General features: G+C 41.6%; 1 protein-coding gene across 11 annotated transcripts in view; it reads right to left on the bottom strand.

Moving 5' to 3' along the window:
- Positions 1-22,882, bottom strand: part of LOC120616633 (zinc finger protein 2 homolog) — a 51,229-nt gene that overhangs the window by 23,541 nt on the left and 4,806 nt on the right. For 4 of the 11 annotated variants that reach the window (XM_039880274.1, XM_039880276.1, XM_039880273.1 and 1 more), the window contains exons 3-4: positions 17,899-18,028; positions 4,768-7,860 (exon numbers count right to left, since the gene is read on the bottom strand). The exons of 1 other annotated variant lie outside the window; for it this stretch is intronic. In XM_039880274.1, coding sequence (XP_039736208.1) covers positions 6,389-7,860; positions 17,899-18,028 — 1,602 coding nt within the window. In that variant the 3' untranslated portion in view covers positions 4,768-6,388. Of the gene's footprint in view, positions 1-71; positions 176-4,767; positions 7,861-14,473; positions 14,616-17,505; positions 17,598-17,898; positions 18,069-22,601; positions 22,713-22,882 lie in introns of those variants that run through there. 6 more of the 11 variants (XM_039880277.1, XM_039880278.1, XM_039880279.1 and 3 more) reach the window with 4 other exon arrangements.

The following is a 22,882-nucleotide window of genomic DNA, read 5'->3' on the forward strand; positions in this document are numbered from 1 at the left end:
CATTCAATCTTCCATGGCGATTCAGTGCGGGGGGGCGGGGCGGGGAGGGGCGCACAGCAACACACACTCACCTGGATCGTGCCTGACAGGCGCCTGACAGCCATTCCTTCTTCTCTGAGGAGCACTTTTAGGAACAAGCAGAGCAGGGCTCCTCAGGCCAGAAACTCCTCCCCACCTGTCATGAGGGGACAGCCAGCCAGGTCAAACCACCGCACACTGTCCTGAGTGAGGCTGTGAACATGCACTTCCCGGGCGGCCCCCAGCCCTGGCTCCTTATTCCCTATTTGCTCCCTATTCTCTCTCCTCCCTCTAAGAGTATTTCTGGTGGCCTCCACGCACCATGCTGCCCCCGCTCCCATCCTCCTAGCGCCCGACTCGAATTCTCCGCATCTTCCCTTCCATATACTAAACGCACTGACTTGCCCTCCTGCCCCAGTTCTAATGCTTTGTCCCCACTCTCCGGCCATTGCCCTTAAGTTATGCTGAAATCTCTAGAGAAGTGTCCCCTCACTGGACAGCTGCCTAATTCTGGGAGAGGAGTGGAGGAAGTGCGGAAGGAGGGTCGTCTTCCTCCTCAAAAAAGAAACGAGGAAGGCTGGATCTTCATTGCCGACGTCTCTCAAGCCAAGCCCTTCTCTGGCCTCGCGCCTCTCCTTCTCTGGGGCCTAGTTTAAGTGAACTGGAGTCAAAGGTGCGCGGGCAAGCAGTGTATTTGCTTGTGAGGGGCGGGGGTTGGTTAGAGGCTTCACACAACCCAGCCCACCCTACCGCCCTCTGCTCTGCTAGGTACACAGGGGGGTGGCCGCGGGGAGGATTCCGCGGACGGGGCTCCGTACCCCACCCAGAGCATCTACCCCTGGGCGTATTCGGGCTTCCGGTGGTCGGCTCCAAGATACGCGCCAGAAGCCCTGACAGCGCTTTCCACCAGCACTGACAGATTCGGATTCGAAACCCAAAAGCCCACACACGGTCGTCTTCCCTCTTCTTGGAATCAAACCTTAGCTATATATCCCGGTAAGTTTGAGGAACCAGATCAGCCTCCTCCTGAACGGAGCTCTACCCAGACCTACCTCCCAGACCTACCTCCGTCCTTCTCCCCGGGCGCGACCACCCACGCCCGCTCCCGCTCTCCAGATAAGGCTCTGGCCACCGTGCTGGTCACCACCGGGTTGCCCTGCGAGGAGCCCCTGCCGGTGGCTAGAGATCGCAACCGCCACATTGCCTGCAGAACACAAAGACCTGGAATCTGCAGCCCGAGTATGAACTGCGCTTGCGCGTTGCCCTGGGAACCGCTGAGCTGAATCCCCACAAGTTCGAAGGCTGCGCGCTTCTGCTTCCCAGACCACTTCCCAGATGGCAAACCCGCAGCGAGAAAAATGTTGCGCGCCTGCGCAGATAGGGCCCCGCTTTTCAAACCCCTCCCCTAGAGGCTTGCCTCACTGAAACTACATTTCCCAGGGGCCTCGGCGGGGCTTCGCCGTGCCGTCATGCAGGTAACAACCGGTGGGCTAACCCTCAGGTGCGGCTTTGGTTCCGTTCTGGTCAGGCTGAGACTCGGGCTCTGCCTTGAAAACACGCCCAAGAAGATGGAGACTAGCGGAAAGTTGACAGCGGGATAAGGGAAGTCAGTCCGGGGGGGCGGCGCCTGATCTGGTGAGGAGAGCGGATCGAAGGCGGTCTCCGAGGACAGAGTAGGAGGCAAGAAGCCGAAAAGGCGCGTTCCAGAGGAAGGACCCCGCCGAGACTGCGCCTCGGACCCCGGGGACGCAAACGATACTGACAGTGTGGCTGGCGGCCGCGCGGTGGTGGTTCGGCGAGAAGTTGGGTGCAGGGCGGGGAGGACACAAGTGTCGGGCTGGAGGCCGGCAGACGAGTGCGGAGGCTGCCGCGGCGGTTCAGGACAGCGGATGGTGGCAGGGACCTGGGCGGTAGCCTCGACAGTCGAGGGTACGGCGCCTTAGATACGTCGAGCAGGGAGAATAGCCTTGATTCTCCGCGACTTATCAGGGGAAGAAGGAGCCTGGATGCCACGGAGGCTTTCTCTTGGACAGCTGGGTGGTATTTAAAGTGGTATTTGTTTTTGTCTACAGTATTATCAGGGGTGAGCAAGAATGAAGTGAAATACAGAAACATCCAACTTCGAAATATTTAGGTGTTTTTGAATACCTATTTTCATGAAGCTCAGGAAGGAAAGATGAGAGGGTTTTAACTCTGTCGGTGGTGAAAAAACATCCAAGAATGTGACCTGAGGTTTGTCAGAGAACTCTTAGGAAGCAATGCCAGTGACTTTATGTGACAGCATAACATTCTGTCCTGGGTTTTACTGACAGTTTCATTCTACAGACACTTTTGGAGCACTTAACGCTGGTCTAGGGGCTAGAGAAATAGCAGTGAAAACTCTGCACTCATGCAGGTTTAATTCTACTCAGGGAGGCAGTCAATAAAACAAAATACCAAGTACAGATGACACAGTGAAGCCGTGTTAAGATTTAGACTGTGACGGGCAATGGGAGTTAATTATGAGTAGCATTTGGGGAAGTTTTCTTTGAGGAGATAACATATGAATAGAGAAAGGAATAGAGACAGGGAGGAACCCACCTGCCTACCTGGGAACAAGCCATCTGAGGAGAGAACAGGAACGCTGTCCTGAGAAGGGCTGATGAGTTTGAGGCTTAGCAGGACCAGAACGGAGAGCATGTGAACTGGGGAGAGTGGGAGATGGGATGATGTCGGAGGCAACCAGAAGCCTTGAGGCCATTGTAGGAACTCTGGATTTAATCTGTGATGGAAACCACCCACGGGGGTTCAGCAAAATAGTGACATGGCTGAGCACACTGACAGAAATCACTGGTCAACTGTGGGGAGAACAGGCTGGCGGGGCTCGAGGGCATACAGGGAAACCTGTTAGGCTATTAGCAGTCCAGGGAGGGACAGATTCCATTACATAACCCTTCTACAAGGTATCTGTTTGGAGAGCCTAGTCATTTTAAGATAATTAAGGGTTCTGGACACCACACTAAGAAGTTTGGGTATTATTCTGTTTTCAGGTACATGAGGATGATAATAAAACGTTCGTTGAGCACTAACTACATGTTGGGCACTTTTATAAGCACTTTACATTAGTTATCTGTAATCCAAAGCTGAGGTTTATACACTTAACAAATGAGAAAACCAAGGCATCATTATGTCCAATGTCCTGCCCAAGGTCTTATATCTAGCACATGCAGCCAGGAGTCCTGCACCTATTGATAGAGAAAGGGTGCAAAGGTTGTCCTCATTAGTCGTTGCCCAGAATGGCTGCCACACATGGAGGGCCTAAGGCTTCCCAGACTCCTGAAATAATAGTGAAACCTCCAATTATCTGACTCATTTCCCTTGATGCTCCCTCTATGGGTCAATATTTTACCAATCTTGAGTTACTGCATCCACCTTATGCTTCAATAACTTCATTTTTCCTCTCCAACCTTGTCCTGCGCCTTCCTTTTGAGCCTTTATTGTGCTATCATTTTCATCTATTTTGTACCCATTTCTCCTCTCTGCCTCTTTTCTTCCCCTTCCTGTCTCTTGAGATGGGGCAGGAAAACGAAAAAATAAGTGAAGGGAAAAGAGGAAACTGGATATAATGGAGATATTATTTGAAATCTATTTCTGAGGATAGTTAATTCAGTTTCATTCTGTCTCTGATGTTCACACTCCATAATTAAAACTTAGAGGTCATGTAGCCCAAAGAGACTGAATTGCTCAAGGACCAAACACTGAGAATCCATCGGGAACCTCCTTCATTGTCACACACGAACGTCCTCTGCTCACATCACTGATCACCAGCTCTCCCCATGGACAAGTCTCCTTCTCCCTGGAGAAAGATTCCCATGGCCTCTACCTGTGCTCCAGATCTTATTCCCCATGTTAAGTTGCATGTCCTTCCTTTCCACACCATTCAACACTCCATGCCCCTTTTAGGTAGTAAACGTGAATTCTTCTACCTGGAATCACGTACACAGTCTTAGCAGATTGTTCGCTAAGTCAGCGCTTTTCACAGATATTTTACCTGAAGCTACGGAAGCCATCATGTGATCATGATGGCAACACCATGAAACTCAAGACATTGAATTATTTTGTCTCTGAACAAATGCCAGTCACCTCCAGATTTGTTATGTGAGGAAATAAACTATCTGTTTGTAAGCCATTATTAACTGGCCTATTATGTGTAGCCCAAAGCTCTTCTGATAGCTCTACCCTCTCTGTCTCCCTCTAGTTATCTTTCTGAACTTTCCTTTCCCAGTCACGCTACTAAGTCTCTTTCAACCCTTAACTCACTCTTCAACCTACTAAAATTTACAGAGGTTATCAAATAACAAAAAACAAAGGCCATATTTCTATTGTTATCTTACTTTAATCTTCTGTAGCATTTGGAAATATTATTCCTGTCCCTGTGCTAAAATTCCCTTTACTTCTGTGCCACCACCTTCTTCTGATATTTTTTATGTTTTTCTTGGCTGTTTCCCCTCAGCTTCTACTGATTCCATTTCCTCCATTTCCCCACTCAATAACAGTACAGCCATCCCCTCTTATCCACGAAGGACATGCTCCAGAACCCCCTCTGGATGCCCGAAACCATGGATAGTACAGAACCCTATATGTCCTATGTTTTTTTTCCTATAAATACATTCTTATGATAAAGTTCAGCTTATAAATTAGGCATAGTAAAGGATTAACAATAATAATAAACTAGAACAATTATAACAATATACTGTAGCAAATTGTGAATGAGGTCTCCAAATATTTTATTATACTGTACTCACTCTTTTTGTGACATGACATGATACAATGCCTATGTAATGTGATAAAGTGAGGTGATGACACAGTGGGATGGCACGGGAGTTCACCATGCTACTCAGAACAATACATAATTTAAAATGTGAATTGTTTTATTTAGGAATTTTCCATTTAATATTTTTGGACCTGAGTTGACCGTGGGTAACTGGAACTGTGGAAAGCAAAGCTGTAGATAAGGGGGGACTACTGTGCTCCAGGAGCAGCCTTCCATCACTGTCCTTCTACTTATTCTGCTGCCCGTTAGGAAGTCTCACTTGGATATCCAGACTCATCAAAATGCCCCCAGGCTGAACTCATCATTTCCCCCACAAAATTGGTCAACTTTATGTTTTTAATTATGGCATCCCTACCTACCCAAATAAATTCACATGCCCATATTTAATCAGTTACTATGTTATCTAGATTCTGTCTCACTGTTGCTTGAAATCTTCCTTTCTTCTCCCATCCCACTGCCACTTTCTCAGTTTAAAACTTGGGAAACAAGAATATATTATTTTGATTTTCTTACTGTGTCTAGCACATATTTAGCACTTATTAAATGTGTGTGAAATAAATGAAATTGTCTTAGCTACCATCTTAATTATAGGTCCATAAAATGTCCATGTGATCGTTCTGAATAGGTTTTGAGTTAAAGATTTTGTTAATAAGTTAGACATTCATGTCTATTAGTGTTTAGCCTATTCTCATTTTCACTTTGACAGTGCATGATACAAAGATATGCATTTCAATCCTATATACTTAAAGACTATATTTAAGTTATAGTGTCTTCTAAATAATTAGCTTATTTAACAATTTAATGACTGTTAATTGTAAATTCAAAACAGCATGCTATTGCCTTAAGATTTGTACAATTATTCCATCATCTAGTAGCAACCAGCCTATATTTTAGGGAAGAAAATAATTCAAGGAGAAGGGGAGGAACTTGGAGGGATAAGAGGATTGAGAGGTAGAGAATTTTAACTCACAACATCCAGAGAAACCATACTGTGGAATAGGAGCATCTACATAACATATATAACATGGTAAAGGATCAAGGATATCCCACCATTCATTATATTTATAGGTCTGCAGCTTTTCAGAGCTCACAGGGATCCCGGAGACCTTCTAAATCCAAAATCCCTCATTTACCAAATTAGGACACTGTGACTCAGTGAAAGTAGGTGGCTTGACCAGGTTAGTGGCAGATCAGATTATATACCAGGACTCTGGGCTGTCCAATTAAGCACTCACATTTTCTCTCCAGTGTGAAGTCTCTGATGCCCACTGGAGAATCTGCAGCATGATACAAGAGAACTTATCTTCAGCATGAATCCTCATTGTTTAGAGTGTCAGCTACTTAAACCTTCTGACAAAGTTTTACTTTCTGAATCAATCAAGATCTTTCCACTTTTATATGGTTTCTCTGCAGTGGTTTGTATTATCTGATATGGTATAATATACTTCAACTAAAAGATTCCTAAGACTGTTACATTTATTAGGTTTCTACATTATATGACTAATCTGATTATCACTGAAGAGTTAATCATGGTAAAGGGTCCAATAAAAACTCTCTTCACGTATGAGTTCTCTGATGTCGTGTAAGGTTTGTACTCCGACTGAAGGCTTTCCCACATTCATTACACTGATAGGGTTTCTCTCCTGTGTGAGTTCTCTGATGCACTATAAGGGACGAATTCTTAATGAAGGCTTTGCCACACTGATCACATTCATAGGGTTTCTCACCAGTATGAATTCTTTGATGCTCAATAAGGTATGCACTCTGGCTGAAAGCCTTTCCACATTCATTGCATTCATATGGTTTCTCTCCAGTATGAATAACCCGATGTACGGTAAGGGATGATCGTCCAGTGAAGTGTTTTCCACATACGATACACTCATAAGGTTTCTCTCCAGTATGAATCCTCCGATGCTGAGTAAGAGATGAATTTTTACTGAAAGCTTTTCCACACTGATTACATTCAAAAGGTTTTACTCCAGAATGAAGTCTCTGATGTTCTATAAGGTATGTACTTTGGCTAAAGGACTTCCCACATTTGTTACATTTGTAGGGCTTTTCTCCTGTGTGATTTCGTTGGTGCAGGGTAAGAGTTGAGCTCTTACTAAATGCTTTTCCACATTCACTACACTCGTAGGGTTTTTCTCCAGTATGACTTCTCTGATGTACAATAAGATGCATACTTTGACTAAAGGCTTTTCCACATTCATTACATTCGTAGGGTTTTTCTCCTGTATGTGTTCTTTGATGCACTGTGAGATTCATACTTTGGGTAAAAGCTTTCCCACATTCACTACATTTGTAGGGTTTCTCTCCAGTATGAATCCTTTCATGTTGAATAAGGGATGAATTCTTGCGGAAAGCTTTTCCACACTCTTTACACTGATAGGGTTTCTCTCCAGTATGAGTTCTTTGATGAACAGTAAGGTTCATGCTTTGACTGAAGGTTTTCCCACATTCATTACATTTGTAGGGTTTCTCTCCAGTATGAATTCTTTGATGTACAGTAAGGGAGGAGCGTTCAATGAAGTGCTTCCCACATACATTACACTTATAGGGTTTCTCTCCAGTATGAATCCTCTGGTGCTTAAGAAGAGATGAGCTCTGGCCGAAGGCCTTCCCACATTCATTACATTCATAGATCTTCTTTCCTACAAACATTCTTTGAGTTTTAATTAATTCAGAATTTTGTTTGATATCTTTTCCATGTGAATTCTGATTATAAGGCCTTTTCCCCCCAGGAGTATTTTGTTGTTTATCAATAATTGAACACTGACTGGAACATCTTTCAAATTCATTACCTCCACATACCCTCCTCTCAGTGAGGGTTTCCTTTTGGGTAAAGGCCACTTGACCCAGAAGTCTATCTTGGTTTTTCTGTTGCCCCTCTAACCAACTATCAGATTCCCAGGTTTTCCCTAAAGAAGAATGCCAGAGACCTTCCCTTTCCATTATTACCCTATAGGATAAATCTTCAGTAATGTTGGGCTTTAGAGTTGGCTCTTTGGTTTCAAGTCTTGTCTCCCAGTCTGTAAAAAATAAAAAATTCAAATGCACATTGGTTTCTGTGCTGGGAGAGTGAAAACTGTATAAGGTGGGAATGAGAATAAAACAGAGTAACTATAGGGCATGTCTGAGAGCTTTCGAAGATGTCCCTACAATTAGGAAGACAACTGGAAAGAAGAGAAAGAAAGTGAACCAGTCCATAAATAACAGGGGAACCACTGAGACTTCATTCTCTCAGACCCCATATCTTATGCCCAACAGATGGCCTGAGGGCAGAGAGGTGGAGGGCAGGAAACTACAACTTAAGAATCCAGTTGTCAGCATGATCAAGTCAACAGCAGATATCAACACTGAACCAGGAGACCACAGGCCTGTGGGCAAGGGCTTTACTGTGAGGTAAGGGGTATGCACTAACTGGACCACCTCCTTCCAACCTAATCTGCTTACATTAAAGAAAAAGTGGTAAGCAAAGCTGGGTCTTCCTCCAACACGTGCACATCAGAGTAACCAGAGAAGACCTATCCAGTCAGGTATGAAAATAAGAGACAACACATACATTAGAGGCGGCCACTTGTCCCGCCTCACTATCATATCCAGCTATCCAATTACAGTTTTCTTAGAACATTTAGAGTATAACCAGGAAAAACACAAAGGGCAAATGGGACCCATTCACACCATCAGACAAACACAAACTCCAGACAGAACCACCTCCACTCACAGGTGATATGCAGAAAATACTAAGTTTGGAAACTATGTAGAGGGTTAAGAAGTAAAATTTTTAAATATAAACAGAATGGGAAGATAAAAGAAGCAAAAAAAACCAAAAGGGAGAATAAACATTGGAAGAATAATTACATGCTTCCAGTCATCCAAAGACAAAATAAAATTTAAAAAAAATTAAAAAGATATTTGTAACAATGACTCATGAAGAACTAGTACCCAGACCTGGAAGACAATGTCTATGGAACACTAAGCTCACTAGAAAAATTGGCAAAGACTTGAATAGGCACTTAATAAAAGGAAACCTGAATGGGTGGTTTAGCAAGCCCACTAATAGGTCTACACACGTAGGTTAAGTCTAACTTGCAGAGGTATACCACAATTAATAATTTTAAAAGTAGCATTGCACAATAGCAAGACCCCAACACAAATATCCATCATTAATAGAATGGATAAATAAACTGTCAAATATTTATACAAAGGAATTACTGACAATAGTAAATGTGGACTTCATATTTGTGTCTCCCTAAAATTCTTATGTTGAAGCCAAATCCCCAATGGGATAATTTAGGAGGCGGTGCCTTTGTGGGGTCATTAGGTCATGCGGGTGGAGCCCTTGTGATGGGATTAGTGCACCTGCTTCCTCTCTGCTCTCTATCATGTGAAGGCATAGCAAGGCTGCTGTCTGTGAACCAGGATGAGGGTGCTCACCAAGAACCCTACCACGCTGGCACCCTGATCTCAGACTGCCAGCCTCTAGAACAGTGACAAATAAATATTTAATGTTTAAGCCACCTAGTCTATGGTATTCTCTTATACCAGCCTGAACTGACTAGTTAAAATTAATAGACTAAAGCTACATATTGTCAATATGAATGAATTAAATAATTCAAACAAAGTCCCAGAAAAATACATATAGCAAGAATCCATTAGATAAACTTTAAAAACAGACTAAAAGTAAATATATTGTTTAGCGGTTCATTTATGGATGGCAATACTATAAAGAAAAGCAAAGGAAGGAAATTACTACAAAAGTCGCATCCTAGGGAGAGGTAGGAGTGTGTGGATGAGGAGGTGCACACAGCATGGTGAGGACACCAGTGATATTCTGTTTCTTACTCTGAGTTCTAGTGCTTGTGTGTTTAATTTCTTTCCTGTTCATTAGTCTTCATCATTATGAACTATAAAAAGAAGCAGTATGTCATAATGATTAAGACAACGAGTCTGGAGCCACACTACCTGGCTCAAATTTGAGCTCCACGACACTGTTAGCTGTGTTACTTAATATATCTGTCCTCAAGTTTTCTCACCTGTTAAACAGTAATGATCTCACATTACCGTGTTGATGTAAAAACAAAAATTAGTTAATATTTATAGTATTTACATTAGAATATGTAGGTTTTTGTTAAATAATGTGTATTTTACACATTATATATACCATTTCAAAAAACAAATGAGAACAAAATGTTTGCTATGTTGGAAAATATTAATCATTTTAAGTTGAAACACTATGTACTGCCAAAAGTTTAATAAGATTTGTTATATCTTCGTGGAATTTAGAGACCTAATTTAAAAGTTAATGCTGAAGAGTTACTGCTTAAGAAAAATAGGTTAAAAATAGGTTACCCACATGTGACTCAAGAATTCAACAGGCCAGTACTCTATTCATGTACAGAGAAAGCAAAAGCACATTCTTAAATATGAAAATTCAGTAATTACAGTACTCCTAACCATTCCTGAAATATTACTTAAATATTCAATTTGAACAAAGGATTGGTCTAGGAATTCCAGAATGTTCACTATTAGGAATCTCTTAATATCATATTAATAGACCATGGAAAAAGGACATATGCTCAGCCTGATAAATGTTTCAAAAGTATTTGGTCAAATTCAACACTCAATCCTGATCCAAAACCAAAAATTTTAACACTGTACCAAGTATAAAAATAAAACACTAGAAGAATTCACATTAATAACAGAATCAAGGAAAAGATATTTATTATTACTGCTATTATTGTTCCAAAAGTATGAGTAATTAGACAATAGAGAGGAGAGGAAATTTTGTTTTTCTAATTATATAACTGCCTCTCTAGAAAACATAAAATTGTTAGGGTGGCTTTACTCGGAATGAGTGAAATACTGTGGGCTTAGAACTTGAGCACTAATGGTGAAAAACTAGCTCTTCCAGGCCTGGACAACACTTCAGATTGTGCCATTTTGCTATTTCATTGAATAAGGACCCTATAATGCACATGGCACTGTCTTTGGCCATAACAAGGGTTCGATGATTCTTAACTGTTATTACCATTATTATTTTGTGTTAAAAATTATATAGCTCTCTCTTCCTTTCCTTTTTTCCTAAACAGGACTTTCAAATGGTAACCCATACTCCCAGTCTTATAGTGCCTCGTTAACTTCTAGGATTTATATCGTTTGGTACTTGTCAGGATATGAACAAGAGTCCTCAGGACCAGGGGTCTGGGAAAGCACAGGTCTTTCAGTATTTATGGCTGGGACTGTCTGTAGTAGAAGCCTGCAGAGTATTTGGGTGGTGGGTGTGGGGCTTGGGCAGGAGTCCTCATTCTTCTAGGACAAGTTGATTTCTTTCCTTTCGCTCATTACATTTCTTCCATCCCCAAATATTTAAGCTACTCCTTCCACTCAACCAGACTCCCTCAACAGTCACCTGATTGGACTTCCTACTTAAATCCCTGCTGCCCTACAATGCATCCTACATACAGAAGCCAGACAGACCTGGACATGATAAATCACTCATTCCATAAATGTATGTTGAGCCAGGCACTGCTCCAGGTTCTAAGGCTATAGCAATGAGTAAAACATGTGTCTGCCCTTCAGGAACTTATATTTTAGTGAGAAGAAAGACAGTCAACATAATAAGTAAAATACTTAGTATTTAAGTGGTATATCTTATAGAAAAATTAAAGGGAATTAAACGGAAACAGGGAATTTAACAGGTGAGGAAAAAGGTATGTAATTTTAAATAGAGTCTTCAGGAAAGGCCTCCCTGAAAAAGTGCCATTGAAGCCAAGATTTTAGGGGCTAAGGAGGGAGTTCCAGGCCTGCAGGGAGAGCAGCCCAGATGGAAGGAATGGCCAGTGCTGCTGCCAAGGCATGCGCTGCCCTGTGCCACGATGAACGAACTTCCGCATTGCCTACATTTATTGTAGTCATGTAGGTCAGCTTTCCTAGTAACGGAAACAAGGACACATGTCTATACTAAACACGAGTGAGACTCAAGTTAGCATGAAGGGAGACAGGGATCCCAATGGAATATAAATTCTGTGTGTATACATACATATGTATCTCTCTCTCTCTCACACACACACACACACACACACACACACGGTCACCCAGTACATCTCTAGAATGATACAAAATCACATATGAAACACAAACAATAGGTTTCCGTGTTGAGGGGTAGTTAAGGGTAGCTTCCTGGAGAGCTTTAAATGTTATAGACTCTCTACCTTCGTTTTTAGGCACACTCTTTGGTAACAGATTTCTAATACTTTATACATGTCCTTAACTTTTGTTTCCTTCATAACCAAACATCATCAGCTGATTTAAGTCTAATGACCACTGATTAAAGGCTAATCACGAACTGCTTCCACATTACTAATAATTTCCATCTTTGTTTCAACATGAACAGGTTTACTAGTGATAATACTGTCTCTAGAAATAGCAGTTCTAAATTTGTGTCTTCTACTCAGTTTTGATACAAGAGCAAAATCTAACAAAGCACTCAACAACTATACACATGAAAACTTTAGCACAGAGAAAGAAAACAATCATCTAAAAAGTATATTAAAAATAATGCCTTTTGCAATTGCAACAAAAAGAATAAAATACCTAGGAATAAATTTAATGAAACATGTGAAGGACCTATATAATGAAAACTACAAGACCCTATTAAAAGAAATTGAAGAAGATACAAAGAACATGGAATATTCCGTGTTCTTGGATTGGAAGAATCAACATAGTTAAAATGACCATATTACCTAAAGCATCATGTAGATTTAATGCAAGCCCCATCAAAATCCCATTGGCATTTTTTAAAGAAATAGAACAAAAAATCATCAGATTTGTATAGAAGCACTAAAGACCCCAAATTGGCACAGCCATTCTGAGAAAAAAGAACGAGGCTGGAGGCATCACTCTGCCCGACTTCAAACTATACTACGAAGTGACAGTAATCAAAACGGCATGGTATTGGCAGCAAAACAGACACACAGACCAGTGGAACAGAATCAAGAGTCCAGAAGTAAACTCCTATTTATATTGGCAAATAATTTTTGACAAAAAAGCCTAAAACAAATAATGGAGAAAGGAAAGCCTCTTCAATTAATGGTGCTGGGAAAACTGGAAAGCCACGGGCAAAAGAATGAAACTAGACTGTTGTCTATTACCACACACCAAAATTAACTCAAAATGGATTAAGGACCTGAATATAAGAACTGAAACAATAAAATGCATAGAAGAAAACAGAAGAACTAAACTCAAGGACCTTGGACTTAAAGAGGATTTTATGAATTTGACCTCAAAAGCAAGGGAAGTAAAAGCTAAAATAAATGAATGGGACTATATCAAACTAAAAAGCTTCTGCTCAGCAAAAGAAATCGTCAACAAAGTAAAGAGACAGCCATCTGAATGGGAAAATATATTTGCGAGCAATTCCTCCGATAAGGGCCTAATATCCAAAATATACAAAGAACTCATACAACTCAATAACAACAAAAAAGCATATGATCTAATAAAAAATGGGCAGAGGACGTGAACAGACACTTCTCCCTAGAGGACATACAAATGGCCAACAAATATATGAAAAGATACTCAACATCGCTACCTATTAGGAAATGCAAATCAAAACCAAAATGAGATACCATCTCACACCTGTTAGAATAGCTATAATCAATAGGATGAGTAACAACAAATGCTGGAGAGGATGTGGAGAAAAAGGAACCCTCATACACTGCTGGCGGGACTGCAAATTGGTACAGTCACTATGGAAAACAGTATGGAGGTTCCTCAAAAAACTAAGAATTGATCTTCCATATAATCCAGGAATCCCTCCACTGGGTATTTACCCTAAAGACTTGAAAACCCATATCGAAAAAGATATTTTCACACCGATGTTTATTCACGGTGGCCAGGACATGGAAGCAACAAAAGTGTCCTATGACAGATGATTGGCTAAAGAAGCTGTGGCACATATATACAATGGAATATTACTCAGCCATAAGAAGAGATGAAATACTGCCATTTAAAACAACATGGATGGAACTCAAAATAATCATGGTAAGTGAAATAACCCAGACAGAAAAAGTTGAAAATCACATGATATCACTTACATGTAGGATATAAACCTGAAAGCAACAAATGAGCAGGACAAACAAACAGAGACTCATGGACATGGACTATAGATTAGTGGTTACCAGAGGGTAGGGGGTGGAGAAGGAGAGGGGAGGTAGACGGGGTAAAGGGAGTCAAATATAGAGGGGTAGGGGGAGGGTGAAGTGGGTAAAGAGGATCAAATATATGGTAGCTGAAGGAAATTGGACTTAGGGTGGTAAACACACAATAGAATATACAGATATCCAATTACAGTGTACACCTGAAAATTATATAATTGTATTAATCAATGTTACCCCAATAAACTTAATTTTTAAAAGTTGGAAAAAAGAAAAGTATATTAGGCCAGGATGTAGTAGTTCTATTTTTACTATACACATTAGGAAACAAGAAGTCAAAGCAAGGCGAAGAAATAAAGTCATGATTTTTTTACAATTAGCAGTTAACTCAGATAAAAACAAACAAAACATGTGTTCCAATTCTGGCATGTGACTTCACCTCTCTGAGTCCATTTCTCTCACTGTGACAGCTGCTAACGATACGTACCCTGCGGGACTGATATGATGAGCACATCAGATGGTGACTGGGGAACTGCTGAGTGCAACACTCAAGAAATGCTTTGTCTTGATTTTGGACAGGACAATAAGACTAAACAGTAGCTCAATCTGGCAGCAACATGGAAGGAAATCTGGAAAGAACAGATGTGGAGTTCACACATTACCATGTTTTCTGGTTCCATGCTCTCCCCCCACTCTCCTCGGCCTTTTGTTTCTCCTTTTAGCAGATACTCTGTCCTGTACATACTCTCAGGTCTCTTTCTTGCTAAGAGATAAATCGGAGGTGCACTACTTCAGACTTCTTTCAGCTCTTGCCCTTTATTTCCCTTTGGAGTTAACCTGGTTGAAACAATAGTCTGTCTTTTCTGTTTACTCTTCTGGCCCAGCGCTTTTTCCTCAGCACCAAAGTGCCCTCCCCAGGTCAAAGGCCACTCTTTACCTCTTACTTTGCCCTGCTGCACTTGCCCTCCGCTTCTCCCTCTCTCTGCGGCCCAGCTCCCCTAAATTCTCTCCCCCTCCTCTGACCCCTCTTCCTATCACCTGTGCTAGAACTTCTTTGGCTCCCATTGTTCTTCTCCTTTAGGGTTCCATCCTTGCTGTTTCCCCTGATATCCTTCACTCTTCCTGATAACAATACAGATTGAGAGGAACGTCACACATGATTACAATGCTCAAATCTGTATTTTCATGTGATCTCTAAAAATGCTACTTGATGTCAATATTCACTAAATAAACATATATTAAACAGCTCCTCTAGCAGGCAATGTACTAGGCAGGAAACACAAAGAAAAGTAAGCTCAATCGTGACAACTCCATGAGCCCACACACTAGTGGCTAGACAGACATTCAAAGAGACAAGGAAAACAGAGTGTGAAATGCAGTCAAGAACAAGTAAAGAATCTTTAGGATGCAGCCTGATGGAAAAGTCTGAAGACAAGTAGAAAAGTGGGAGAGGAAAACACAGTATCAAGAATACACGTGTTTGCCTCTGCTGCTTCCAGAAAACCCATTGGAATGACAGTGGGATAATGAAAAAGGGATCTATAAACCCACTAAGATAATCTGGGGACCAAGGGGGAAAATGCAGCATACATAGACCCCTCCAAAAAACACAAAATAATTTAAATATCCTCATACAGACAAGAGAAGTTCATGCATACATTAAAATAGCTATTAAAGAAGGAACACGCAGAGAATGAGAAGGCTCATAGAAAAAATATATGGCAGCTGAAATAAATTTTTTCAAGGAAGGACTGAAAGACAAAGTTTAAGAAAATCTTCACATCTCCTCACATTCTCCCCTTCAAACAATGCCACGCGACCCCTGCAGGTCTTTGCTCTGCTGTTCCCTGTGTCCAGTGTCCCCTACAGGGCCCTTCACATTGAGAAGTCACTCAACAGTCATCTCAAAGGTAAAGCCCACCCTACAGCCCTATAAAACAACACTGTCAGTTCTCCTAGTTCCCGGGCACTGCTTTGTTTTCCATATAGCATTGTGATTCTGTTGCAGCAGTCCGCAATCTTTTTGGCACTAGGGACCGGCACTCCTATGAGAATCTAATGCCTGTTGATCTGAGGTGGAGCTGAGGTGGTGATGCTAGCGCTGGGGAGAGGCTGCAAATACAGATGAAGTTTTGCTCGTTCACCTGCTGCTCACCTCCTGCTGTGTGGTCCAGTTCCTAACAGGCCACAGACTAGTACCGGTCTACAGCCCGGGGGTTGGGGACCCCTGCACTGAATACTCATTCCCTCCCTTCATCCTTCCTTTCCTGTCCCTGTCTTCTTTCTTTATTAATTTACTGTCTCCCTCACTAAACTATAAACTCCAAGTGGAAACTACCTATTTTGCTTGCTGTATTTCCAGTGCTAGGAACAGGGCCTAGTGCTCAAAAACATCTGTTGAATAAATAAGTTATTTACATAAAAATAAATACAAATAGCAATAGCAATCAAATCAACAAAAGTCTGTAATAAAGGCAATTAAATCTCTAAGGGATCATTTTATATATAATTAGCATTAAAAAACATAATAGTCAAAGTTGTTCAATATGTAGCAACAGGTATACAAATGTGTGTATCCTTTGACCCAGTGATTCTTCTAGAATCCTGTTTTTTTAGAAAGCTTACTGGAAATCAGCAGTGATATTCATTAGACTACCTTTTTCCTATCAATGTGATTTTACTGACCTCTTTTATTGCATTGTATTTAGATAGCTGTACACTATGCAGAGATCAAAAATTACTTGGCTATCATAATTTTAAAAATGTGATCAACACTTTCATACTGAGTAGAGAAGATGTAAGGGTGTAAAATACATTTTTTTCAAAGAGAAGTCAGTAATAATATCTAAAAGAACAATTTCAGTTGTGAGAGGGAATAATATCACAGATAATAAAGATTAAGGAGTGCTGAATGTTTAAAGGAGAATGGGATTGAACAGGTGGTTGGTGCAGACGAAAAATTTAGGAGCGAGAAAAGAAAGAAATATATAAAATATAAGGTTACTAATATCAATAACAAGGCCAAAGTCAGTTTCATTTGTTTTTAAAGGAAGGCCTTATACAACACCTATACAATATAGAGGAAGAGAAATGTTAGCTTCCTTTAAAACAGCTGACAAATGTTTAAATGAAAAAGTGACAGGAAGTTATGGATATAGGTTATGGCTGAGAAGAAAGACTCATGAGTAAGGAGAATGAAGAAGAGCGAGAGAGAGAAACATGGATTCGGAGTTCAGATGAAGACAGAAGGGGAAATGACTGCTAACATTTACTGAATGTTCAGTACATTCCAGGCAGTCAATGAGTGATACAAATGTAGTGACTCGTTTAACCCACATAACGTGTGACCAAGGTAAGGACGCAGGTGAGACCTAAGAAGGACAAGTGGGTGGCATCAGTGATGCAGAGGAAAACACTCATCAACAGGCAGATCCCTCCAAGGGACCCAGGGATCTCTGAAGTGATTTCTTTCCAAGGTGACGCACTCATGTAGCAAGTCTTTGCAGTCTGATACTTCACCTAGAGAGATGCACCCTGGAAGCTCTTTTGTCACCTGGCTCAGTTCTTCTCGTTCCCACTGAGAAATCACATTTGGTTTGGAAAGCTGATGCCTGCTCAGGGGGAAAGACACTAAATTTGGGTTCTGAACTGAGTGTTAAAAGCCACTTCCCACACAGGTCCTTATCCATAACATCCCCTTTGGGCTTCTGAAACAAACAAATGTGGCTTCTGAAGTTTCCCATTTTTCAGTTTTCTACAGAAAAACCTTTCACCTGCACAGAGAGGACACCCAGCAACTACCCTAAAACAACGCCTGATAGTATCAGGATTTCAAATCCAAGTTCATAACTTTGGAGGCTGTACAAGATATCAGAAGGTGGGGAAAGATGAGTGACAAGGAGAAGTCCTTACCCAGCAAAACCAAGTCCTGTAGTTCTCCAGCATCGTGTCCCCGTACAACTTCTTGGGAACAGCGTCTAGATGAATCCACGGTTTGCAAGTGAAATCCAGACACATCCTTGAATGTCTCTGACTCCTGAAACTATAAATTCTTGCTAACAAAGGATTATGCCAATAAAATCCTGTGAGGGACATGAACAAACAAGCAGCATTAGAAGAACAGGATAAAGAGATCTGTGAGAAAAATGTGTCATCCTCCAAAAGAAACTAAACAGCTGCAACAAAAATGGATATTATCACAAGCTAATAAGAGACAGAGATAACAGAAAGTACTCTGGCATATAAGGACAAGGAGCGTCGATGCAAGGGAGGGATGAGTACAGCACGGAAGGCTGCTCTGACCGCTGGTGAGGGAGGGGGCCCGCACTGAACAGCACAAGATGACAGGACACATGACACAGGCACTGCGTGGCAGAGCCTGACGGCAGTTATTGGTCACATACCCCTAAGAGCCCGGGAAACCTGAACCTGCAGGAGCTGTGGGAGGCAGGCTCTGCGATGACAAGAGGGTGCAGTGGTTCTTGGTTACCACCGGAAGACATGATTGGCCTGTCTGAATAATTCCATGGGTTCAGAGGGAGATAAAACATGTCAGCTTGAGGACTAAAAAGGTGAACTGGTGGGGAACCAGCTGGGTAGGACCTTTCCCTCTGGACAGGGGCATGTGTGGGGAGCAGGGGAACTCACGCTAGGAATTGGGGGCCCCATGAGGCTCAAAGCTGCCAAGGCAGCACACGGAGCTGCAGGCCTTACCATCCAGTGGGAATCCCGTTACCAGGGGAAAAGCACGTGCAAACGAGACAAATCTAAAACGTGGCTGGTCTGTGAGGGAACCAATAAAACATCCAGCTTGCTGTGAATGGCATTTGAGACTTATAGAGCCACTTCCGCCTTGTTCTGTAGCCCTTAGACTAGGAAGTAAAACACAAGAAACATAATGTCTATTTAACCAGTGTGATGGTTAATTTTATGTCCACTTGACTAGGCTAAGTAAGCCCAGCTGGAGTAAAGTGTTATTTGTGGGTGTTTCTGCAGGGGAGTGCCATTTGAATGGGTAGACTGAGTAAAAGAGATCACCCTCCCCAGTGAGCTGGGCACCATGCCACCTGCTGAGGGCCCAAACAGGACAAAAGCAGGGGAAGGGTGAACACGCTCTCTGCCTGAGCTGGAACAGCCACATTCTCCTGCCCTCAGACGTCGCTGGTCCTGGTTCTGGTGCCTTCAGACATGGACCAGGACAGACCCTATCAGTCCCCGGATCTCAGGCCCTGGGCTTGCAGTGACCTACTGCACTGGCTTTCCTGGGCCTGCAGGTGGCAGATCATGGGAGCTGCTCAGCCTCCATAATTGCATGAGCCTATCCCTCACAAGCTCTCTTATCTATCCACACATATGCAGCTGGTTCTGTTTCTCTGGAGAACCCTGACTAATACTAGGAGCGAGCACTAACTGAGTGGTGGTCACCATAAATGACAATTCATGTTTGTACTGAGTTCTGCCCTAAAAGGAAAGTCACACTCCTCACCCCATTTAATCCATGTGACAACCTGCTGGACTGAGAGCTCTAAAGTCATCATTTTATAGATGAGGAATCTGAGGCTCCGAAAGGTTAAATAACCTCTCCAAGACCACACAGCTGGGATTTGAACCACCCAAGTCCCAATGCTGTTAGAAGAAGGCCAAGAAGAGGACACCAGCATCCTGGCAAGCAGGAGGGTGAGCGCAAGATGGCTGGGGTTGGGGGCACGGAGATTTGGGGCTGACAGACTGGGAAAGAGAGTTTCAAAGACAAGGGAATGGTGAGCACTCTCAGAAGCTGGTGTGGGTCAAGAGAATGAGGACTGAAAAGAGAGCTACTGATTCGAAAATTAGCAAATTTCAGCAGTGAGGAAGGGAGAAGTCATCTTGCAGTGGATAAAAGAATAAATGGGAGGGATCAGAAGCAGCTAGATGGAGCTACTTCAAACTTTTTGTGAAAAAGATGAGAAATAGGATTATGGAAAGAAGTAAGGAATAGGTAATAGAAATAAAGTAATGGAAAAGATTTTCATTTAGAGACAGAGAATACAGTAATATGTAAATAGGCAGAAGAAAGAGAATTAGTCTATTTTACATCCTACTGGCTATAAATGCCAGAAAAGTGTCAATATTGAGGCACGAACTTCATTCTTACTTTCTACCTCATTATTTGCTACTAATATTTATCTAAGCAATACATCAAAATAACAAAAACTTGTTAAAAATCACAATTATCAAGAAAAGTAAAGGTAGCTACTAGTAGGATATAAATACATAGCAGAATTTCCATTTTATGAAAGGAAAAAAGGAACCAAGAAAAATCATTAGTTTAACAAATGCAAAGAAAGGAGAGGAAAGTGATAAGAAGAAAATAAAATGGAATAAGCACTGCTAAGAGTAACTTAAAATGGAGTTGGAGGCCACTGAGGGGCCTGTGCACGGCTCATGTCTGTTCTTGGAGCTGTGGTTAAGTTGCTGAGCTGCTGCTACACTCAGCACAAGGCCGACCACACACATCCTGGATCCATGATTGCTGCAGGAACATGTGGCCTCATCATGGTGACCAGATCTGTATTCTTCACCTTGAAAGGAACTGACCTATTTCCACAACCAGCACACTCCATTTACGTAATGGGCCTAACCAATCCCAACTGACCCAGCCGACATCATTTACCTACATCAGGGGTCCCCAACCCCTGGGTCATGCACAGACCGGTACCATCTGTGGCCTGTTAGGAACCGGGCCACATAACAGGAGGTAAGCAGTGGGCGAGCAATTAAAGCTTCATCTGTATTTCAGCCACTCCCTAGCACCAGCATCACTGCCTCAGCTCCACCTCAGATCAGGCATCAGATTCTCATAAGAGCACTGGTCCCTGGTGCCAAAAAGGGTTGGGGATCGCTCATCTACACGGAGGACCTTAATGAGAACGGCTCCTCTGGTTTTGCCCTTCATAAACCCTCCCTTTCTTGGTTCCCTTCAATGCATAGTCTAGATTGCTCCCTGAATGTGTGCCCTGGATTGCAATCCCTCCTTTGCTCAAATAAATGCCTTTTATTTTTTATTACAGCCTAAGCTTTTTGTTGTTAAGAAAATGGAACAAGAAAGCATAATAACCATAGATCATTAAATAACCAGAAAAAGACATAATATATGTATAACAATTAACATAAACGGGTTAACTTTATTAAAAGACAAAAACTCTAAAATTGGTTTAAAATCCAGTTATGTGGCACAAATAAGAAATGTATCTAAAACATAAACCAAAGTTTAAAAAACAGGATAGAGAAAAGATATAGCAGGCAATTGCAAATGAGAAGAAAGCAGGGAGAAGAGCAGAGAAACATCAGACTGGGTAAAATGTATGTGGAAACAAAACATAAACCCCTTCTTTATGAAAGAAGATACAGATCAGAAATATGACGTTCTCCTTCCAAAAATTAATCTGTGTTTTTTTTTTTTCCGAACAAATTGCCTTGATAGTATATTGGGCAAAATTAAAAGTCCAAATTCAGGATCGAACGGGCCACATGCTGGTCCCCATGGATTCTCATCCCCTTCCATATAGAGCCCTTGTGCGAGCCTCAAGTTTGTCTCTTATTACGGGATGTGCTGTGGATCCCTGTGCTGGCTGCGAGCTTGTGAGGCACTGAGCATTATCAGTACAGAATAGCATTTTAAAAGGCTAAGGTAAAACGTAAGGTAAAACTTAAGGATATCATTGTAAAATGTATTTGTTGTTATCCCTTAAGCCATTTTTCTCCCCAGTGCCAGAGTGAGCACAGGTAACTCAGGCTGCTGGGAAAAAGCAGCCACATGAGTTATCTCATTCATGGAGGGGTTTTCTTAAACCTAAAATACAGGTCTTTTGATACTGTTATTCTTTGAAAAGGTGAGATAGCCAATGAAATAAATAGGAATATTTTAAATGATGAAAGTATAATTTATAAAGATAAGATCATGATGAAGTTTAAGACACCACAGCAGCAAAATATCTTCAGATAGAATTCTTAGTAATCCGATTTTTGTTTTTTTATAAAATCACAATCATGGTTAAATCACAATCACAACTGCAATAAAAAGAAATAAATAAAACCACAGAATACACCTAATAGGAAAATGCAAGATTCTCATGATCAAAGTTAACAAAAGCCATAATGAAATCTGAATAAAACGAAGGGTAACTTTCTTTCTCACAGGAAGAATAAAAATGGTAGAGAGGGCGGTATTCCTCAAATTGATACAGATTTAACAGACTTCAAATCAGAATTGCATGGTTTTCTTTCTAATTGTTACTGTTGGAACTTGATAAAGTCAATAAAACTTGATAGTTAATAAAATTCAACTATAAGGATAAATGTATAAAAACAGTACAGTTACCAAAATTTTGAAAAGAAAACCAAAGGGAGTATTTGCGTTACGAAATAACAAAATAAATTCTGAACAACAAACAGTATAGTGACACTACAGCAGAAATGGGTGCCACTCCGGCTCCACCTGGCGAACCATGCTACCCCCTGCCCCGCTGCCATGTGGCCATCGCAGCACTCAGCAGTGTCTTCAGTAACGTTTCCTCTACACTGCTGTCCTCCCTCCCCTGTTCCAGAAGATAAGATGGAGAAGAGAGAGACCTTACCTGTCTCATTCTCTGCTGTCTCCCAAGCATCCAGAACACACTTTAGCACACGGTAGGCAGGTGCTAAATATCTGTTCAATGAATGGATGGGCGATGAAACGCCTCAAGACACTATGTAGAAGAAAGTTAAATTCCAACCTCACATTATACACCAGAAATTCCAGACAGCTAGGATGTAAATTTAAAAGGACAAAAGTAGTAGAAAATGTAGAAAAATATTTATATATAATCTTAGGGTACAGAAAGAAACTCACAGCATGATTCCAAAACCAAACAAAGGA

This window comes from Pteropus medius, unplaced genomic scaffold (assembly GCF_902729225.1).
Source record: "Pteropus medius unplaced genomic scaffold, Ma_sr-lr_union100, whole genome shotgun sequence".
Taxonomy (NCBI): domain Eukaryota; kingdom Metazoa; phylum Chordata; class Mammalia; order Chiroptera; family Pteropodidae; genus Pteropus; species Pteropus medius.